The sequence below is a fragment of the Mastomys coucha genome, unplaced genomic scaffold (assembly GCF_008632895.1).
Source record: "Mastomys coucha isolate ucsf_1 unplaced genomic scaffold, UCSF_Mcou_1 pScaffold6, whole genome shotgun sequence".
Lineage (NCBI taxonomy): Eukaryota > Metazoa > Chordata > Mammalia > Rodentia > Muridae > Mastomys > Mastomys coucha.
The window spans coordinates 22,934,030-22,951,847 of record NW_022196912.1 but is presented as its reverse complement, the minus strand read 5'-3'; the positions used below and the strand labels follow the sequence as shown (position 1 = coordinate 22,951,847).

Below are 17,818 nucleotides of genomic sequence, written 5' to 3'. Positions count from 1 at the left end.
CCTTCCATATCCATACTAGTATGGCCCATTAAGCCCCACTTAAAGCACTCCATGACTTTCCAAATCCAAATTCCCCAAATCCACATTCCTCCAAACAAAACTATGGCCTGGCCTATCACCACAATAAAAGCCATTTTTTAGTAAAGACAAACTAGGTTCATTCCTGTTTATGATTAAATCTTTGTTTCTCAAGGATTGGGATATACCCTACTGTAACCTTTAACTACTAGTTCAGTACTGACTGTTCCAGGAATGGCAATCATGTCTTTCTTTCAAAAAGTTAATAACCATCTTGCAACCCTACCTTTGTTTTAAAAGGGTTGTTATGACTACTCAGTGTTACAACCACCTTGCAGTCATGTCTTAGTTTGGAGAGGTCATTATGATTAACTTGTTGTGCTTATGTTCTGCTCCTATAACTCTGCCTATTTTTTGCCTGCCAAATGCCCCATTTGGAAAACCCCTACCCCTGAGCTATAAAAAACTTGTCTTCATATCCAATGCTGACCTCTCATACCCCACCTTACCTGGAGGCAGCCCCTGTACAAATGAAAAACCCTTGCTTTAATTAGTTGCTTGCTTAATTAATTTGACCATAATGATTTGGGTCAGTGGTCTTGTGTGTGTGTGTGTGTGTGTGTGTGAGTTTTCCAGACAGGGTTTCTCTGTGTCCTGGCTGTCCTGGTACTCGCTCACTCTGTAGATTATAGACCAGGTTGCCCTGGAATTCACAGAGATCTACCGGCTTCTGCCTCCTGAGTACTAGGACTAAAAGGCATGCACCACCACCACTCAGCTATGTTTCTTCTTTTTAAAGGTTAGATATAACTCTTAATTTTTTTTATATTTCCTGTATTCACTCATTCATCAGTGAGCATTAGATTATTTGTATATTTTGCCTATTATGGATAATGCATAATCTGTAGTGAACATAGGGCTGCAGACAAATCCCCCCCCCTTTTTTTTTTAGTTTTTCGAGACAGGGTTTCTCTGTATAGCCCTGGCTGTCCTAGAACTCACTCTGTAGACCAGGCTGGCCTTGAACTCAGAAATCTGCCTGTCTCTGCCTCCTAAGTGCTGGGATTAAAGTCGTGCACCTCCACTGCCCAGCTGACAAATCCTTTGATAGCCTGAGTTCAGTTCTTTGTCATATCTGTTCAGATGGGGTTGCCAGATCATATGATAGTCCTAATTTTAGTTTGAGGAACCTCTATACTATATTTTTCTTCTTTCCATACTATTTTTCACAGAGGCTGTACAAATTTAAATTCCTACCAAAAGTGGACAAAACTTCCTTCCCTAGTCTGCATATCTTTGCCAATGTGTGTTATGTATTTTTCCAGTAATAACTGCCCATGCAGGTGTGAGGTGATTTTTTTTTTGTGGTTTTGGTTGTGTTTTCCTGATAATTAGTGATGTCTAACATCTTTCCATGTGCTTGGTGACCATGTTCTTTGGGAAAATCAACATTCAAGATCTTGGACCATTTTTGTTTTTGTTTTTGTTTTTCAAGACAGGGTTTCTCTGTGTAACCCTGACTGTTTACTGTCATGGAGCTCATTCTGTAGACTAGGCTGGCCTCAACCTCAGAGATTCCCTTGCTTTTGTCTCCTGAGTGCTGGGATCAAAGGTGTATGCCACTATGCCTCAATAACATTGAACCACTCTTTTTAAGATCAGACAAGCCTTAGCCGAACAGTGGTGGCGCACGCCTTTAATCCCAGCAGCGCTTGGGAGGCAGAGGCAGGTGGATTTCTGAATTTGAGGCCAGCCTGGTCTACAGAGTGAGTTCCAGGACAGCCAGGGCTACACAGAGAAACCCTGTCTCGAAAAACCACAAAAAAAAAAAAAAAAAAAAAAAAAAAAAAAAAAAAAAATCAGACAAGCCTTATCTTCTAGGTCCTTCCAGCTTGGAACTTCATATCCTTTGCTTCTGGAAAAATATTTTCTTAATTTTTTTAAAAATCCAAAATATGCTTGTTGGGATGGTTCCCACTTGTCTCGAATCAGGTGCTGCCTCCTCCTGAAGAAGCCTTGCTTTTCTGCCAGTAGGCTGACAGGACAGTGCAGCAGCCAACACACAAGACTACCATTTGTGCATGGCTAATGACGGAGGTGTTTTATAGCATTGTGGGCATTTCACATCCATGCAGTGGAAATCAAGCTCCCCACCATGTGCTTTGCTTGTGTTTCTTCTTCTCCTTTGCAAGAGGGATGTTCTCCTCGGGAGGTCACTCTTACTTTTTTTTTTTTCACAGAGGGAGGGAGTGGGAGGGAGACACTTGCATGTGGCATGTGGCTTTTGAGAATTGATTCTCTATTTCCACCATGTGGGCCATGGAGTCCATACTCATGTCCTCAGGCTCATTGCAAGTGCCTTTACCCATGAGCCATCTGGCAGCTCAGAAAAACCTTTTCTGAACAAGTTGTCTGATAGTTTCTGTTAAGGCCTGGGTAACTGTTGTCTGTCTAGCCAGCCATTTTTTGCTGTTAGTAGTCAGTCCTGGGGCAGTCTGACTGAGATTGGTGTTCGTGTCATTTATGGGTCAACTCCTGGATGCCAATGATTTCTTCCTTTTCATTGTCTCTGATCTCTCTTGAGGATTCTTATTTTTCAAATGCAGAGCTCCTTGCTTTTCTTTGTCATTGGGATGTTCATTTCTGGAGTGGTGACATGGGTCTGTGACCCCAGCACTGCAAGGGCAGAAGCAGGAGACTGTGCATTTGAGGTTACCCTTTGCTGCAGAGACAGAGCCTGTTTGAAAAACAAAAAACAAAAGCAACACATTCATACATGTTACATTTTTTCCTGAGGTCTAAGGTTATATATAGCCCAGCGCTTGCCCAGCAAGTCCTTTGATTCAATCCTAAGGGAAGAAAGGAAGGATGAAAAGCAAGAAAAGAGGTCCGGAGAGATAGCTTTCTCCATTTAAGAGCCCTGACTGCTCTTCTAAAGGACACAAATTCAGTTCTCAGCACCCACATGGTGACTGACAAGCATTTGTAACTCCAGTTCCAAGCCTCCACTGGCATCGTGCACACACATACATGTAAGTAAAACACTTGGTCACGTAAAGAAAAATAACAGGTAACAAAATTTGAAAGGGGGCCTGGAGAGATAGGTCAGTGGTTAAAGCACTTGTAGATCTTCCAGGGGACCTGAGTTCCGGTTCCCACCCTTTTGGTGCCTCACAATTGTCTGTAACCCAATTCTAAGGGATCCGACGTCCTCCTCTGGTTTTCATGAGTCCCAGACATATAAGTGGTGCACACATTCACGCAGGCAAAACACTCATACACATAAAGTTGGTGATGATGATGATGATGATGATGATGATGATGATGATGATGATGATGATGATGATAAAAGAATTTTAAAAAAGGAAGAAAGGAAGGATGGGTGAATTCTGGTTTGACTTCAGTGATGCAGTACCTTTCCTCATTTTGTTATTTTAAAGGTGTGGACCCGCATGCCTAGCCTTCTCCCTTATTTCATGTGCATGGCTATTTTGATTGTATGTATATAAATGTACCATACCTACAGGTGCCCTTGAAGTACAAAGATGGTACCAACTCATCTAGAGCTAGAGTTACAGGCTGCTGTGAGACATGTGGGTAGTGACAACTGGGGCCAGGTCCTCTGCAAGAACAGCAAGTCATCTTACGCACTGAGCCACCTTTCCAGTCCCCTTTTCTTATTTTTTAGAGATTGTTGTAATCTATCTTTTTTAAAAATATTTTTATTATATATACACAGTATTCTGCCTGCATGTACATCTGCATGCCAGAATTGGGCATCAGATCTCAGTAAAGACGATTGAGAGCTACCATGTGGTTGCTGGGAATTGAACTCAGGGCCCCTAGAAGAGCAGCTGGTGCTCTTAACCTCTAAGTCGTCTCTCCAGTCCAATCTATCAGTTTTAAAGACTTACATTTTGCAACATGGTAAACACTTCCAAAAGTGAGGATTGATTTAGGTGTATTGACTTTGAAAAATCCATTGGAAGCCGGCAGTGTTGGCACACACCTTTAATCCCAGCACTTAGGAGGCAGAGGCAGGCGGATTTCTGAGTTTGAGGCCAGCCTGGTCTCCAGAGTGAGTACCAGGACAGCCAGGGCTATACAGAGAAACTCTGTCTCGAAAAAAAAAAAAAAAGATTCATTTATTTTATTTATATGAGCACACTGTCTGTGTTTTCAGTAACACCAGAAGAGGGCATCAGATCCCATTACAGATGGTTGTGAGCCACTATGTGGTTGCTGGGAATTGAACTCAGGACCTCTAGAAGAGTAGTCAGTACTCTTAACCACTGAGCCACCTCTTCAGCCCATTACCCAAAGGACTGAAGGAGCTGAAGGGGTTTGCAACCCCATAGGAAGAACAACAATATGAACCAACCAGACCCACCAGAGCTCCCAGGGACTAAACCACCAACCGAAGAGTACACACGAGGGACCCATGGCTCCAGCTGCATATGTAGCAGAGGAAGGCCTTGATGGTCATCAAAGGGAATAGAGACCGTTGGTCCTGTGAAGGCCTGATGCCTCAGTGTAGGGGAATGCCAGGGCAGTGGGGCAGGAGTGGGCGTGTGGGTGGGGAAGCAGCCTCCCGGAGGCAGAGGGGAGGCAGGTGGGAGGAAACCAGGAGACGGGATAACATTTGAAATGTAAACAAAATAACCAAGAAAAATTTAAAAAGAACCAATTAAAAAAAAAAAAGAAAAAAAATTCTATCCATCTATCTATCATTTATCTTTTTGAGACAGTTTCCCTATGCAGTCCTCGATGTTCTAGAACTCAGTTTCTAGATCATGCCTGCGTCTGCCTCACGAGTGCTGGGATTAAAAGGCATATGCCACCACATCCAGATGTGAATATATGTTTGGTTTTTCGAGACAGGGTTTCTCTATATAGCCCTGGCTGTCCTGGAACTCTGTAGACCTGGGCAATCTGGAACTCAGAGATCCACGTGTCTCTGCCTTCCAGATTGCTAGGATCAAAGGCATGAGGCACCACGCCGGATTCTTTATTTACATTCAACTTGACCTCCTCTCATTTCCAATAGTATCTCTGTGTTAACACAGACAAAAAAGGCATCTTGTTTCTTCAAGCCCCAATTATAACTTTGATAGAACTATGATTGGATAATTATTGTATGTACATGACTACATCCTCCAAGAGACTAAAGAAACATGGAAACAGTTGTTACAATCTTGGAGATGTAAGTAAACATTGCGTCTAGTTCCACAGGATGTATTTTTAAAAGAAGGGCCTTGTTCTGTAGCATGCAAATCACTTCCCCACGCTCTTCCTTCTCAGAGCAAGTTAAGAAGGGCCCCACTGAGCCACCGTCCACAGGGTGGGCCCGGCTCAATGCTCGCCTGCGTCACGATCAGCCACTCCCTGGGCTCTCAGCGTTCCCTCCGCCCCACTTCCTCCCTCCAAGCCCCGCCCCACGCCGGTGCGCCTGCGCCCGGACGAACACGTGGCTGCCGCGGAGCCAGAGCAGCAATGGCGGCCGGTGGCGGCGGTAGCTGCGACCCCTTGGTCCCGGCGGGGGTCCCCTGCGCCTTCTCGCCGGACAGTCAAGCCTACTTCGCTTTAGCCTCTAGTGACGGCCACTTACGAGTGTGGGAGACGGCCAACAACCGGCTGCACCAGGAATACGTGCCTTCCGCGCACCTAAGCGGTACCTGCACCTGCCTGGCCTGGGCGCCAGCACGGCTGCAGGCCAAGGTAGGGTGAGCGGGACGGCGGTAGGGAGGGCGCCCTCCTGGCAGGGCTGCGGCATCCCGGGCTGGGCGCGCGGCGCGTGGCAGGCACCACGTCGCGCGTGGCCCGGGGCGGCCCGGGTGGGGAGGCGCGGAGCGGGACGGCGGCACACTAGGGCCAGCGCCGCGGCTTGAAAGTGCGGCCTGCCCCGAGGGGGGCTGCGAGAGGGTGCGGCCCGATGCCGCGGTCTCCATGAGGTCTGCTCCGGGCTGCCGCTGGGCCGCCATGTTCACCGAAGCCTTTGGCCCTTCGGGGGCGGCCTCAGACTTCCAGGCCTGGGTCCCCATCAGAGCTACTCCGTGCGCAATTTAGGACCGTCTCGCGCTTACGCACCCCAAACCCGGGTATTGGTTTTGCTTTGGGGCTGTTGGAATGCGCTCGTCTTGTTTTCTTCCTTCCGGAGCTCCTTTACTCGGATGCGTGTTCAACACGTGTTCTCTTCTGCCTCTTGGTTGTGGGATTCGTCGTCCCACAAACTTTCCTTTTCTAGTTTGCTTTCATTCTCAGCAGAGGTGAAGTGAAATAGTAAGAGTCGCTTGGTTTAGGGCAGATGATGTAGGTCCTGGTGATTTTTCTCGTAGTTGGGAAACTGCTTAGTTAGGGAATCCTTTTCGCTGTCAGGTAAATGCTGTTCACTGTTGACTCACCCGGTTACATCTCAGCACGCACGTGGTTCCTTGCAGTTAGTAGGTAGGCAAAAAGAACCAGGTCTGGACCTGGCGTAAAAAGTATCCTAAAGTATGTGACGTTTTGCTGTCACTGATGTAAAAGTTACAAAGTTAGTATTTGGGATAGCTTACTCCTTCCCATCACTAGAGAAAACTTTCCCATAAACTTAGCTTTTATCTAACTTGCTATACTCTGTGTGACCATGTTTAGCTACTTAGTGGATTTTGAGCTACATTCCCAGCTTCTCTTGGTGACAAAGAGCAGGTATGAGGCCCTATAAATCAAACATAATCAAATTTGTGAAAAAAGTTACATAATTGTCAACATTAGAGCTGCTGCACTTTTTAAAAACTTTATACAGTTTTCTTTTTAATTTAACAGTCCTGTAAAGTGGAGAGAGTACTAACACTCAAATACAGAGCAGTTAGGTTAAGTGCTTGTAGCCAGGCTGTAAAGTCCAGCCAGCCTCTGTTATAATCATGTTTTTTGTTCCCTATAGTGTCTTAAGCACAGTGCTAATTATTATTGGTACTAGTATCTTGTATTTGTGTAGTTAGTCTTGCAAGGTATATAAAAGCAAGCAATTTTTAATAAAGACGAAAAGGAGCTAGACTTGGAACTCATGTATTTGAAGTTCTTGGTTGTCTGCAACAGATAGTGTTAGCTAGTCATACCAAACCTACATTTTCAAAAGTCACTGTTTGGATTTTATATGTATTCATCCATTGTGATACAGTAGGGAATACAAACATTTTTAAAGGAGCCCAACTGTAACTTTTCAACAAAGCTCCCCAAATTAAAGCAACTTTATATGACAAAACGTCTGACCAGAGCCCTGGTTATGAAGCCCAAGTGGTGTGCTGGATGTGCAGTGCAGAGGAACATGTGATTAGCATACCTAGAGTCCTGGATTCAGTCCCCAGCAAGCCCTGCTTCCCAGGAGTTAATAAGTTTCACTTCCCTTTTATCTGTATGTTGCCATTTTTGCTATGTAACTACTAAATGTCCAGGAATTAATGCGTTTAAAATAAACTGACTTAGGCTGGGATGTAGCTCAAAGATAGAATACTTGCCTAGCATGTGAAAGCCCTGGGTTTGATCAATAGCACCACAAAAACAGAGCAGAAAAGCAGTCAGGGTTCAGGAAGCTAAATGGCATAACCAAAGCCTTGGTCACTAATAAAGGGTGGCACTAGGATCCCAGCCTAGTCTCCCTACACTATTAACTAGTACCCTTGCATTTTATCATGGAATTGAGAGCCAGGATGGCTGCAGAGCTAATCAGTTCCCATCCTGGGTATATGACTTACTGAAGCTTCAGTTTTACAGTTAGAGAAGCACTTTAACAGTGGAATTAACTGGTCTGCTTTGTGCTGGGGGTGGGCTTATAGGTTGGGTAGTATGTGGATCAAAGTTTGTGGCAGCCATTCAAGCTCTGGATTGTATGCCCTGCTATTTTAAATACTCAGATGATTATCATACAAAACCCATTTTACATTTTTGAGTGTTTAAATTATGAGACATAAAAAGGATGTTATTATAAAGCCCATGTTCCCCACCATATTGGTACAGTCTGACATGGGATTTACTCTCCAGTGTGGAAGTAGACATTATCCTACTTCTAGAGCTCTTAGTATTAAATGAGGTAATAATAAATAATGGTTATTATAGTGAGACTTGGTTCATAGTAAGTGGTTATTGTATGAACCAGTGAATGTTCTGTCTGGACTCATGTCCTCATGCAGTACTGTATTCTTTCATGTAAAGAAGTACATGAGTGTCCTGCACTTGGTTTAGTAATTGGCAGCTTGCTACAAGGACAATGTCTGATAATTCTCTACCAGTAGAGAAAGGTGAGTTCATACTGTGCTTCTTGAATAATAGGTTGTAGTGGTGTTTCATAAATGTTTAAAAGGTTAGATTGCTTTTTCCTGTTTCTAGAGTGATCATAAGGCCTTGAAGTTTATGCCATGATCGATTTAGCACTTCTCTAGTTTATGTTTGTATTGAAGCTGTTATGCTAGTAGTGGGCTAGAGCCACACATTTAAGCCACCTAGAAATTGATCCTGTTGCTCCCCACCACCCTTCTCTCAAACTTGTTTTTCTTTATCCTCTGGTAGGAGAACCTGGAAGTCTGGCCCTGTCTGTTGGGACCACAGTTCACTTTCACATGCTTTGTGGAAACGTGAACACATACATACAGCCTAGAACTTGACTGAAGGACAGAGCATTTCAGGCATTAGATGGCATTAGAGCAGGACTGAAACACTGCTGAGATGGCTAGGAAAAGTTTAAGCTCTCTTCAGTCTCCCTCTGGAAGTACAGCACAATTCAGCTGTATTCCTGACAGTCTCAAGTACTTACATTTCAAAGGAAGGTAAAGGTTACAGGTTAGATTTTATTGGTAGAAGAACATTTATTTTGATATATTTGTAATTTGATGAGATGTATGCTTTTTCACTCTTATCTATGAAATACATATGCCAGAGTAAAAAAATGGTCAAAAATGGACTTAAAAACTACTTACTAAAAATTGAACAAATTTTCAGTGTCTGAGGTCAGTTTTTAAGACTGGTTTGCTGCATTAGTGGGTCATGAACCAGGTTTAGCAGGCTATAACAGCGTTAAGTGAGATAGAGTGGAAAGGTAAGGAAATGGTGAGGTTAAGTTTTCCTTTTTTTTTTTTTGAGACAGGGTTCTCTATGGGACAGCCCTGGCCTTGTAGACCACATAGGCCTCGGAGATCTGCCTGCTGAGTGTGTCTTCACACGCCGGATCTTTTTGTGAAACGTTGCTGTTTTTTTTATTTGTGTCCTTGAGTGTGTATGGGCCTCCGTGTGTACACAAACTCTTAACTCTGCAGTCTCAATCTGAAAAGTGTTGACAGGATCAGTCAGAGTCTGGTTGTCCGGTTATGCTTTTTAAATCCTTGTGTGCAGCCTGTTGTCTATAGCTTGTTGCTTTTTGAAGTCAGATGTGTGGCTGCCTCAGCTTTCTGATGCCCTTGATCAGATGGGCTTCTGGTGTTCATTGCTTCGCTCACATTGGAAATCTCTTTAAGAAGTCACAGGCTTTTTATACACTAATAGAAAGTTAGTAAAGACTATTACTCCTACTGCTTTCATGTACATTTTCCTATTAGAGATTCTTGACCCAACAACTTTCTCATTCCTTAAGCTTTATACTCAATATTCATGTGATATGCTGAGTTCTTTAGAGGGAACAGCTGTAACTAACAGAAGTGGACAGCTCAGGATTTACTGGCCTTGCACAGTCTGACTTCAGTTTCTCTGTGTAGCCCTGGCTGTCCTGGAACTCTGTAGACCAGGTTGGCCTCGAACTCAGAAATCAGCCCGCCTCTGCCTCCCAAGTGCTGGAATTAAAAGCGTGCACCACCATCGGCCGGCACAGTCTTCTTAAGAGAAGCAAAAGATTTCTGGAGGAAGTGTGTGTGTAAAGTTTAGAGAGCATGGTATTAGAATAGAGCTGGAGTCAGTAGTGCCAGCCTGGATTCAGGACTATTTGTGTGGAATTGTACTTATGACACTGGATTTGGGGGTGGTGAGGTAACACAGGAGTTAAGAGTAAGCACTTACGGCCAGCTCAGAGGACCTGAGTTTGGATCTCAGCACCCACATTGGGTGGCTCACATGCCTATCACTAGAGTACCAAGGATCGAATTTAATGGCCTGCCTCTGTGGACATTTATATACAGACACACACACACACAATGATTTTTTAAGCCATTGTCTTTTATTAAAGTGAACATTGGTCATGTAAATTACTGATTTGGTTGATGTCTTATATGGTGGACTTGATCATTTTCCCATGTTGGACATGGGTAGATATGTATAATTGCATTTACTTTTGTGTGTGTGCGTGTGTGCGCGCGTGCTCTGGGAATTGAACTTGCTACATAAATGTTCTAGTCCTGAGCCCTGTGTGTCCTAAATTCCATACTTATTTCTGAGATGGGGTTATTTATTTACTCAGGCCCATGTGGAACTCAGTAGCCCAGGCAAGCCTAGAATCAATGATCTTCTTTCTATTCTTCCCTGCTCCAGTACTGGGCAGAGATTGTTTTTGTTTTGGTTTTTTTCTTTTTGGTTTTTCGAGACAGGGTTTCTCTGTGTAGCCCTGGCTGTCCTGGAACTCACTCTGTAGATCAGACAGGCCTCAAACTCAGAAATCCGCCCGCCTCTGCCTCCCTAGTGCTAGGATTAAAGGCGTGCGCCACCACCACCCAAATAAAGTGATTATATTTTAGGAAAGATTTTCTTTGACCCCTCTACCCCCAAGGAGAGATGGTATTTAACTATGGGATTTTAGGTATATGAGCCACCATGCTCAATTAAAGAGGTCTGTTTTTTTCTTTTTTTTAAAAGAAAAAATTTCAGGCTAGAGAGAAGGCTCAGTAAAGAGTGTTGACTGTGCTTCCAGAGGTCCTGATTCAATTCCCAACAATCACATGGTGGATCACAGCCATCTGTAATGGGGATATGCCCTCTTCTGGTGTGTCTGAAGACAGCTATAGTGTACTCATACATGAAATAAATAAATCTTTAAAAAAAATTTGTTCTGTTTTTTGAGATAGGCTTTTACTCTGTAGCTCTGGCTATCTTGTCTTGTCCTGGAACTTGCTATATAGGTGATATTGGCCTTTGAAGTCACAGAAATGCTCCTGCCTCTGCCTCCTAAGTAAGACATATGCCACTATGCCCAGCTCTTTTCTTTTAGGCAGTGTTTTAGATAGCCCGGGCTGGCTTCAAGCTCTTCTGTAATGGAAACTAGGGCTGTGCCCACATAGGAAGGAGAACCTAGGTAAGTAGTGATTGTAAGGTGTTTCAGAATTAGGAAGTTTGCGACTTTACAGTATTTACTTTCACTTTACTGAAAATCAAAAATCTGAAACTCTTTAGGTTAGTGCCCTGCACCCCACCCCCCAATAAGTATTTCTGTTCTTAACTTTGTGTAGAAATCACATTTGTGCTTTGGAGCCATTTAAGGACACTTTAAAAACCATGAAACTGATAGAGGGCTTAGCATATTCTTAATTCAGAAGCGTCAGTGTTTCAGGCTGAGACTTCCAGAGTATATATTTTTTTTTCTTGTAACTTCTGTTGGATTTATTTTATAGTTATTTCTAAGAACTTGCAAAGATGTTTAAGTGAAAAGTTACTTTTGTTATTTTGATTTTTTTTTTATTTACCAATGTTCTATAAATAAAATTCTTCAGATGTATCCTTTGAAGATAAAAAAAGAAATTGGGAGGGAGAAAAGGAAAATATGCTTTAGGAGTCTGGGGAAAAAAGAATATGCTTTAGAAATCTTTGAGGGACTGGAGAGATGGCTCAATGGTTAAGAGCACTGACTGACTGCTCTTCTAAGGGACCCAGGTTCAATTTCCAGCACCCACATGGCAGCTCACAGCTGTCTATAACTTCAGGATCTAGTACCCTCACATAGACATACATTCAGACAAAACACCAATGCACATAAAATAAAAATCTATCACCTATCATAAAAAGAAATCCTTGATCAATTTATTTATTTATCATCTACTTATTACCTATTAATCATAAAAATGAAATCCTTGATCAGTTGATTTATCTATCATCTGTCTCCCTATCACCCATCTGTCTGCCTGCCTGCCTTAATCATTGTGAGAGGGGCTTATGAAGCTTAGGCTAGTCTGGAGCTCCTGGCCTTGTTTAGCAACCTCCCAGGTAGGTGCTGGATCACAGACATGCTGAGCCACTGCTGCTTCTGTCCCTTGGTGTTCTTCCCTGCATAGGCAGTGATGCAGCTTTCTTCAGTGATTCTTGAATTGAGTAGATTTGGGTTTGTTTTGGGTTTCTTTGCTGTAGAGCTGAGACACTGCCTGGGTAAGAGAAGTCCTTTCCTAGAATATTTAGTCTTCTTGCCAAAAGAATAGACCTCTAGAGCTTCCTTATATTAAAATTTAAATATTTATATAAGTTGGAAAGGTCTAAGAAATTAATAGAAGGGGGTTGAAGCTCAGCCATGAAGAGCGCTTCTCTTCTAGAGTATTTGAATTATGTTCCCAGCACCCACATGGCAGCTAACAACCAACTGTACCTCTAGTTCCCTGCGGATCTAATGCCTTCTTCTGGCCTCTGGATATCAGCCACACATGGTGCACACACATATAAGTGGGCTTATAAGATTTATGGAGGAAGTTAATAAAATATAATTTCCAGCATCACAAGTTCTGATGTAATGGTACTCTTAAGTTGAGGTCATTAATTTTTGTTTTTCAAGTGTTGAGACAGGCTCTCATATAGCCAAGAGTGGCTTTGAACTGATTCTCCTGCCTCTATCTCCAGAGTGTTGGGCTTAGATGGTTGGTATACCACAACCTGCTCACTAGTTATTTTTGATGGCTAGACATGAGCTGTATCATATCAAATTTGAAATAAACAAGTCTGATGGCATTTCCCTACTATATGGATAGCAGGTCTTCAAAGTCAGTAGAAGCAGCAACCTTGCAGGAAAATACCAGATTAACCGTTAACCAGCCACTGACCAGGTTATGCTGCCACTCAAAAGTATTGGTTGCCTCAGATTGAAGTTAAGGTATATGAATATAAAAATGTTTGTGTTCTCTAGGAAGTGAGGCTAGAGCTTGAGAAAAATGGAAGAGTTGGCTGCTTGGGCCTGGATATGTGGGTTCACAGCCTTGGTGTGGATCTCTCTCCTTGGGAAGGTTTTCCTCAGACCTGCTAGGAAGAATTGCTGATGTTTAAGAAGTAGAAGGACGGTTGAGCTGTTGGGTCTATTGAGAGTGCTGAAAGCATATGAAGAGACCTTTCTTTTTTAGAGGGGGGAAAGAAGGCCAGGAAACTTATAATGTGCACAGGCCCTGGCGTTTATGTATTAGTGATATTTTGGTATATATTTGAAATGCTAAGTTAAAATTTTAATTTTTGCCTGGTGGTGGTGGCTTATGCCTTTAATCCCAGCACTTGGGAGGCAGAGGAAAGCACATTTCTGAGTTCCAGGCCAGCCTGGTCTACAGAGTGAGTTCCAGGACAGCCAGGGCTACACAGAGAAACCCTGTCTCGAAAAACCAACCAACCAACCAAACAAACAAAATGTTAATTTTCCCTTTTTTTTGTCTTTCCAGGAAAGTCATCAGAGGAAAAAAAGGAAATCGGAAGTTACAGGAACGAATGAGCAGGTCGACTTGTTGGCTCTCGGCACGGCAGTCGGTAGCATTTTATTGTATAGTACAGTAAAAGGAGAGTTGCACAGTAAATTAACAGTAAGTATATTTATGTATTTATGTAAAAGATGTGACAGAAACTAATTATTAGAGATTATTAAAAATACTCCCAAGATATTGATGAGCTCTATGTAGCAACAGTTTCCTATTCCATCCCATTAAAACATCAACATGATATTTGTAAAAGCTGTAGAAGGGAATTCCGACTTACGAGTTAGAGTACAGAGAACTTCTGACTGAAGTCAGAAGGTGTCAGAGGACTTGCAAGTCAGCACAGACAGCAGCTTCAGGAAGACTGTTGAACCTCTTCTAGGGAACAAGGGAGGAACTTGGAGCTGCTGCTGAAGCTGAGACCATGGGGTCAACTTGCTAACACTTTGTGGACCAGGGGCTCTATGCGACTGGGGTGCACGTGTCTGGAGAGTGCTACTGCTTCCTGATGTCTCCGAGGGGGAGATGACACTGGTTCCCGAGGGTTACCAAGATTGCCTGTTGGCTTCAGTTTGTCCCACCACAGGCGAAGAAGCCAGCTGTTGGGATGGTGCATACAAGAGGACGGAAGCAATAAGGCCCTGTCCTTCTAGCCGTGTCTCCTTGAAACACATGGGCAGTGAGTGGATCCAGCAGCCAGGCAGAGTTGCAGCCCAGTATCTCAAACTAAGAAGTGTGGGTCAGGCTCTAGAAGAGAGTCTAACATAATTGCTCTCAGGTATTCTCAGTTACAGTGTGCTTTTGTTCACTGGATGGATGTCTGTATAGAGGAGTGCTTATTGTGTGAAAGAAAACGGCAGTAGAGTTTCCATTCTAGCCAGCATCTACCATAGAAAAATTTGGAATGACATGAAATTGAAAATGGAAAAAGGCTTTTCATATGAATCTCACCAAGAGAGATCTCTGTTTATTAATTTGTGTTTTTGGTTTTTTGAGACAGGGTTTCTCTGTGTAGCCCTGGCTGTCCTGGAACTCACTCTGTAGACCAGGCTGGCCTCGAACTCCAAAGTCCGCCTGCCTCTGCCTCCCAAGTGCTGGGATTAAAGGCGTGAGCCACGACTGCCCCACAATTTGTGGCTTTTCTGTGCTCAATACATAGACTAAAAGGATGGCTTTTATCTGGTCATTAATAGTATTCTGATTTTTGTTTTCATTGTTACAAGTTTCTATCTTATCTAAAAGTAGCTGTCATCTTTCTAGTGATTGTCCTAGGTTTGCATTAAGTTGGGTAATCCCTTCGGCATATAACTGTTACTGGCCATTGGGAAGTTTCCAGCTTTTCTGTTGCAAAAGAATGGACACTTCCCTGCCCTGCCACCCATGTAGTCTCTTGAATTTACAAGCGTACCTCAGAAATCAAGACTTCAGAGTTAAGAATGAGTGATTTCTAGAAATCGTCTTCATATGTCATCACTAGTGGAAAGGATAGGATAGTACCTGTGCTTCAGGATCAGTACTGCCACCCTGAAAAGCTCATATAGATAGATAGCAACAAGAAAATCCCCAGTGCCAGGCAGGGTGGCACACGCCTTTAATCCCAGCACTAGGAAGGCAGAGGCAGGCGGATTTCTGAGTTGGAGCCCAGCCTGGTCTATAGAGTGAGTTCCAGGACAGCCAGGGCTACACAGAGAAACCCTGTCTCAAAAAAACCAAAGAAAAGAAAATCCCCAGCATTTAGTGGATGAAAAGCATCTGGCTTTCTTCTCATGGTCTTCTACAATCACATGCAGACAGATAGGCATACATGCACACACATAAATTTAAAATGTAGCACCTAAAAATTGATCTGTTTTTAAGCTGCTATTTGAAATTGTCTACATTGGATTGGGAGATAACTTAGCTGGTAAGATGCCCGCCTTGCAGAGAAGGACCTGGATTTAGACTGCAAGATCCACAGGAAATTTAAAAACAGGGGGCATTGGTAGAATATGCTTTAATCCTAGCACTGGGAAGGTAAAGACAAACAGCTCTCTGGAGCTGGGTGGGCAGCCAGCCTAGCCTACTTGGCACGCTCCAGGCTAGGGAAAGACCCTGTCTTGAAATTAAAAAAAAACAAACAAAAAACCCAAAAGCTTCAGAGGAATGTCATCTAAAATTGTCCTCTGGCCAGTACTCTAACATGCATGTGTACATAACACACAACTTTCCAAGCATGAATATACACACCTACCACCAGAATTGTCTATGTTATAGATTATAAAGATACACAATTTTGACATGTAATAAGAATGTATGTACGATTTCTCTCCAAGTGGTGGGTGGTCCCTTATGTGGGTTCTACCTTTGTTGTTGGAAAACAACAAAGATAAAAGCAATGTTCACACGTATGCCATCTTGTGTCACACATGAATTTACCTAAAGAAACCGATTTCTTTATTAAGAAAAAGTTCCCCCTTCCCCTTTTGAGATAGCATATTGCTGTGTAGCTTAGGCTGACTTCAAAACTCCCTCTCCACTTCCAGTGCTGTGACTGGAGGCCAGCACCATCCTGGTTGGCAGATTTTTGGGGCGGGGTGTGGGGTGGCATGGTATTGTTTTCAGCTAAACACCTTAAAGGTGATTTCAGCTGGACATTGGTGTATGTCTGATTGAAGAGTTTGGGATGCAGAGGCAGGAGGATTACTGCAAGTTCTAGGCCAATCCCTCTCATAAAGAAGTCGAATTTTGGACTCCATGGTTTGGGTCCACTAGTTCTTTCTAGTACAGCTCATATCTTATGCTGGCACTTCTATTCTGAGCAAATGACATTTAGTCTGGTACCCTTTGAGGATGTAAAAGTAGGTTTTTCCTACAGAGAAACAGGGAAAAAATTAACGATCTTGCTGGTTTACCTCATTTTTGATGTTAGGATATTAAAACGGGTAAGATGTAGTTAAGGCCTCAGTTTAAGGCCTAAGGTTTTGAGGTAAAGTTTCATAGTTTCAGGATTCAAACTATTATGTAAGACTCTGTTTTGTTTTGTTTTTTAATCTGTAGAGTGGTGGACATGAAAACAGAGTCAATTGCATACAGTGGCATCAAGACAATGACTGCATATATAGTTGTTCAGATGATAAGTATATTGTGGAGTGGAGTATACAGACATGCAAAGTAAAGTGGTGAGTATCAATACCTGGGAGTGGAGGTTGGCCCAGCATCTTTTGAGACCCAGTAGGGAATATATACATTTATAAGGTTATATAGATGGTTTTTAAGGAACTTTGAGTCAAATTGGGCATTCAAGCTTTTACTGCATTCAAGTAAAATAGAGAAAGTTAAGGAGAGTTGAGTAACAGAAAAGCTAAATGGTACACAGTGGAAACAAGTGTCAGAGGTGGCATGAGGCTATTTGTCAGGTCAGCAAGGTACAGTTAGAATGGCCTGGTGAACCTAGGATAGATAAGTTTAGATAGGGAAAGTTAGATAAGCCCTCTAAGAATGGGCAAAGGAACAAAAGAGATATGGCCAGAGCAAAGGCCAGGGGATAGGAAAGTAAAAGATTAACTTGGTAGTGAATAAATTAATATAGAGGTGGGTGTCCTAGGGAATAACAGACAGTAATGGATAAAAGTATCTTTTAGTTAGAGGAATTAGGGTCTGAAGAGGGAAATGGTTTGGGGACCTTTGATACAACTAAAGCGAAAGACAAGAAAGGCCCAGTGTATATGGTCGCAGGGAGGGTTTACCATCTAAGGGAGTGTTTGGGGCTGGAGGTGCAGGTGAGTGGACCAGTGACTGCTGCACTTACTGCTAGTCATCCATACATGCTGGTGACTGGCCAGAAGAAATCCCTGGAGAGTATTGACAGTGGGCTGGGGTGGGGCTGACAGTTCCGTGGACTCTAGTTAGATAAGAGTTCATGATCATTCATATAGAAACAGTTTAGCATGGTCGATATACCATTGTATTTAGTTATTACATCCTGAGCCTGGTGTATCCTTGCTGCACAGTTCAGAAATAAGTGGGTTAGATAAATGCCTGACCTCTTTTCTACTCCACTGTGCTGTCTCATAAAGTAATTGAGTTTACCGCTGTACCTGTAGTGTTCCTTCCTTCCCCCGTGGGCTGGGGGATGGAATTTAGGCTCTTAGGCATGGCAGCTTGCACTTTTCTTCATTGAGCCATGTTGTATTCAGAAACCTGAACTGATGGCCTGCTCT

General features: G+C 43.0%; 1 protein-coding gene across 1 annotated transcript in view; it reads left to right on the top strand.

The window, feature by feature from the left end:
* Positions 1-5,469: 5,469 nt before the first annotated feature.
* Wdr43 (WD repeat domain 43) overlaps positions 5,470-17,818 on the top strand; it is a 43,111-nt gene continuing 30,762 nt past the window's right edge. The window contains exons 1-3 of the mRNA XM_031355729.1: positions 5,470-5,736; positions 13,590-13,727; positions 16,656-16,777. Of these exons, the coding sequence (XP_031211589.1) occupies positions 5,512-5,736; positions 13,590-13,727; positions 16,656-16,777 (485 nt within the window). The 5' untranslated portion in view covers positions 5,470-5,511. The remainder of the gene's footprint in view (positions 5,737-13,589; positions 13,728-16,655; positions 16,778-17,818) is intronic.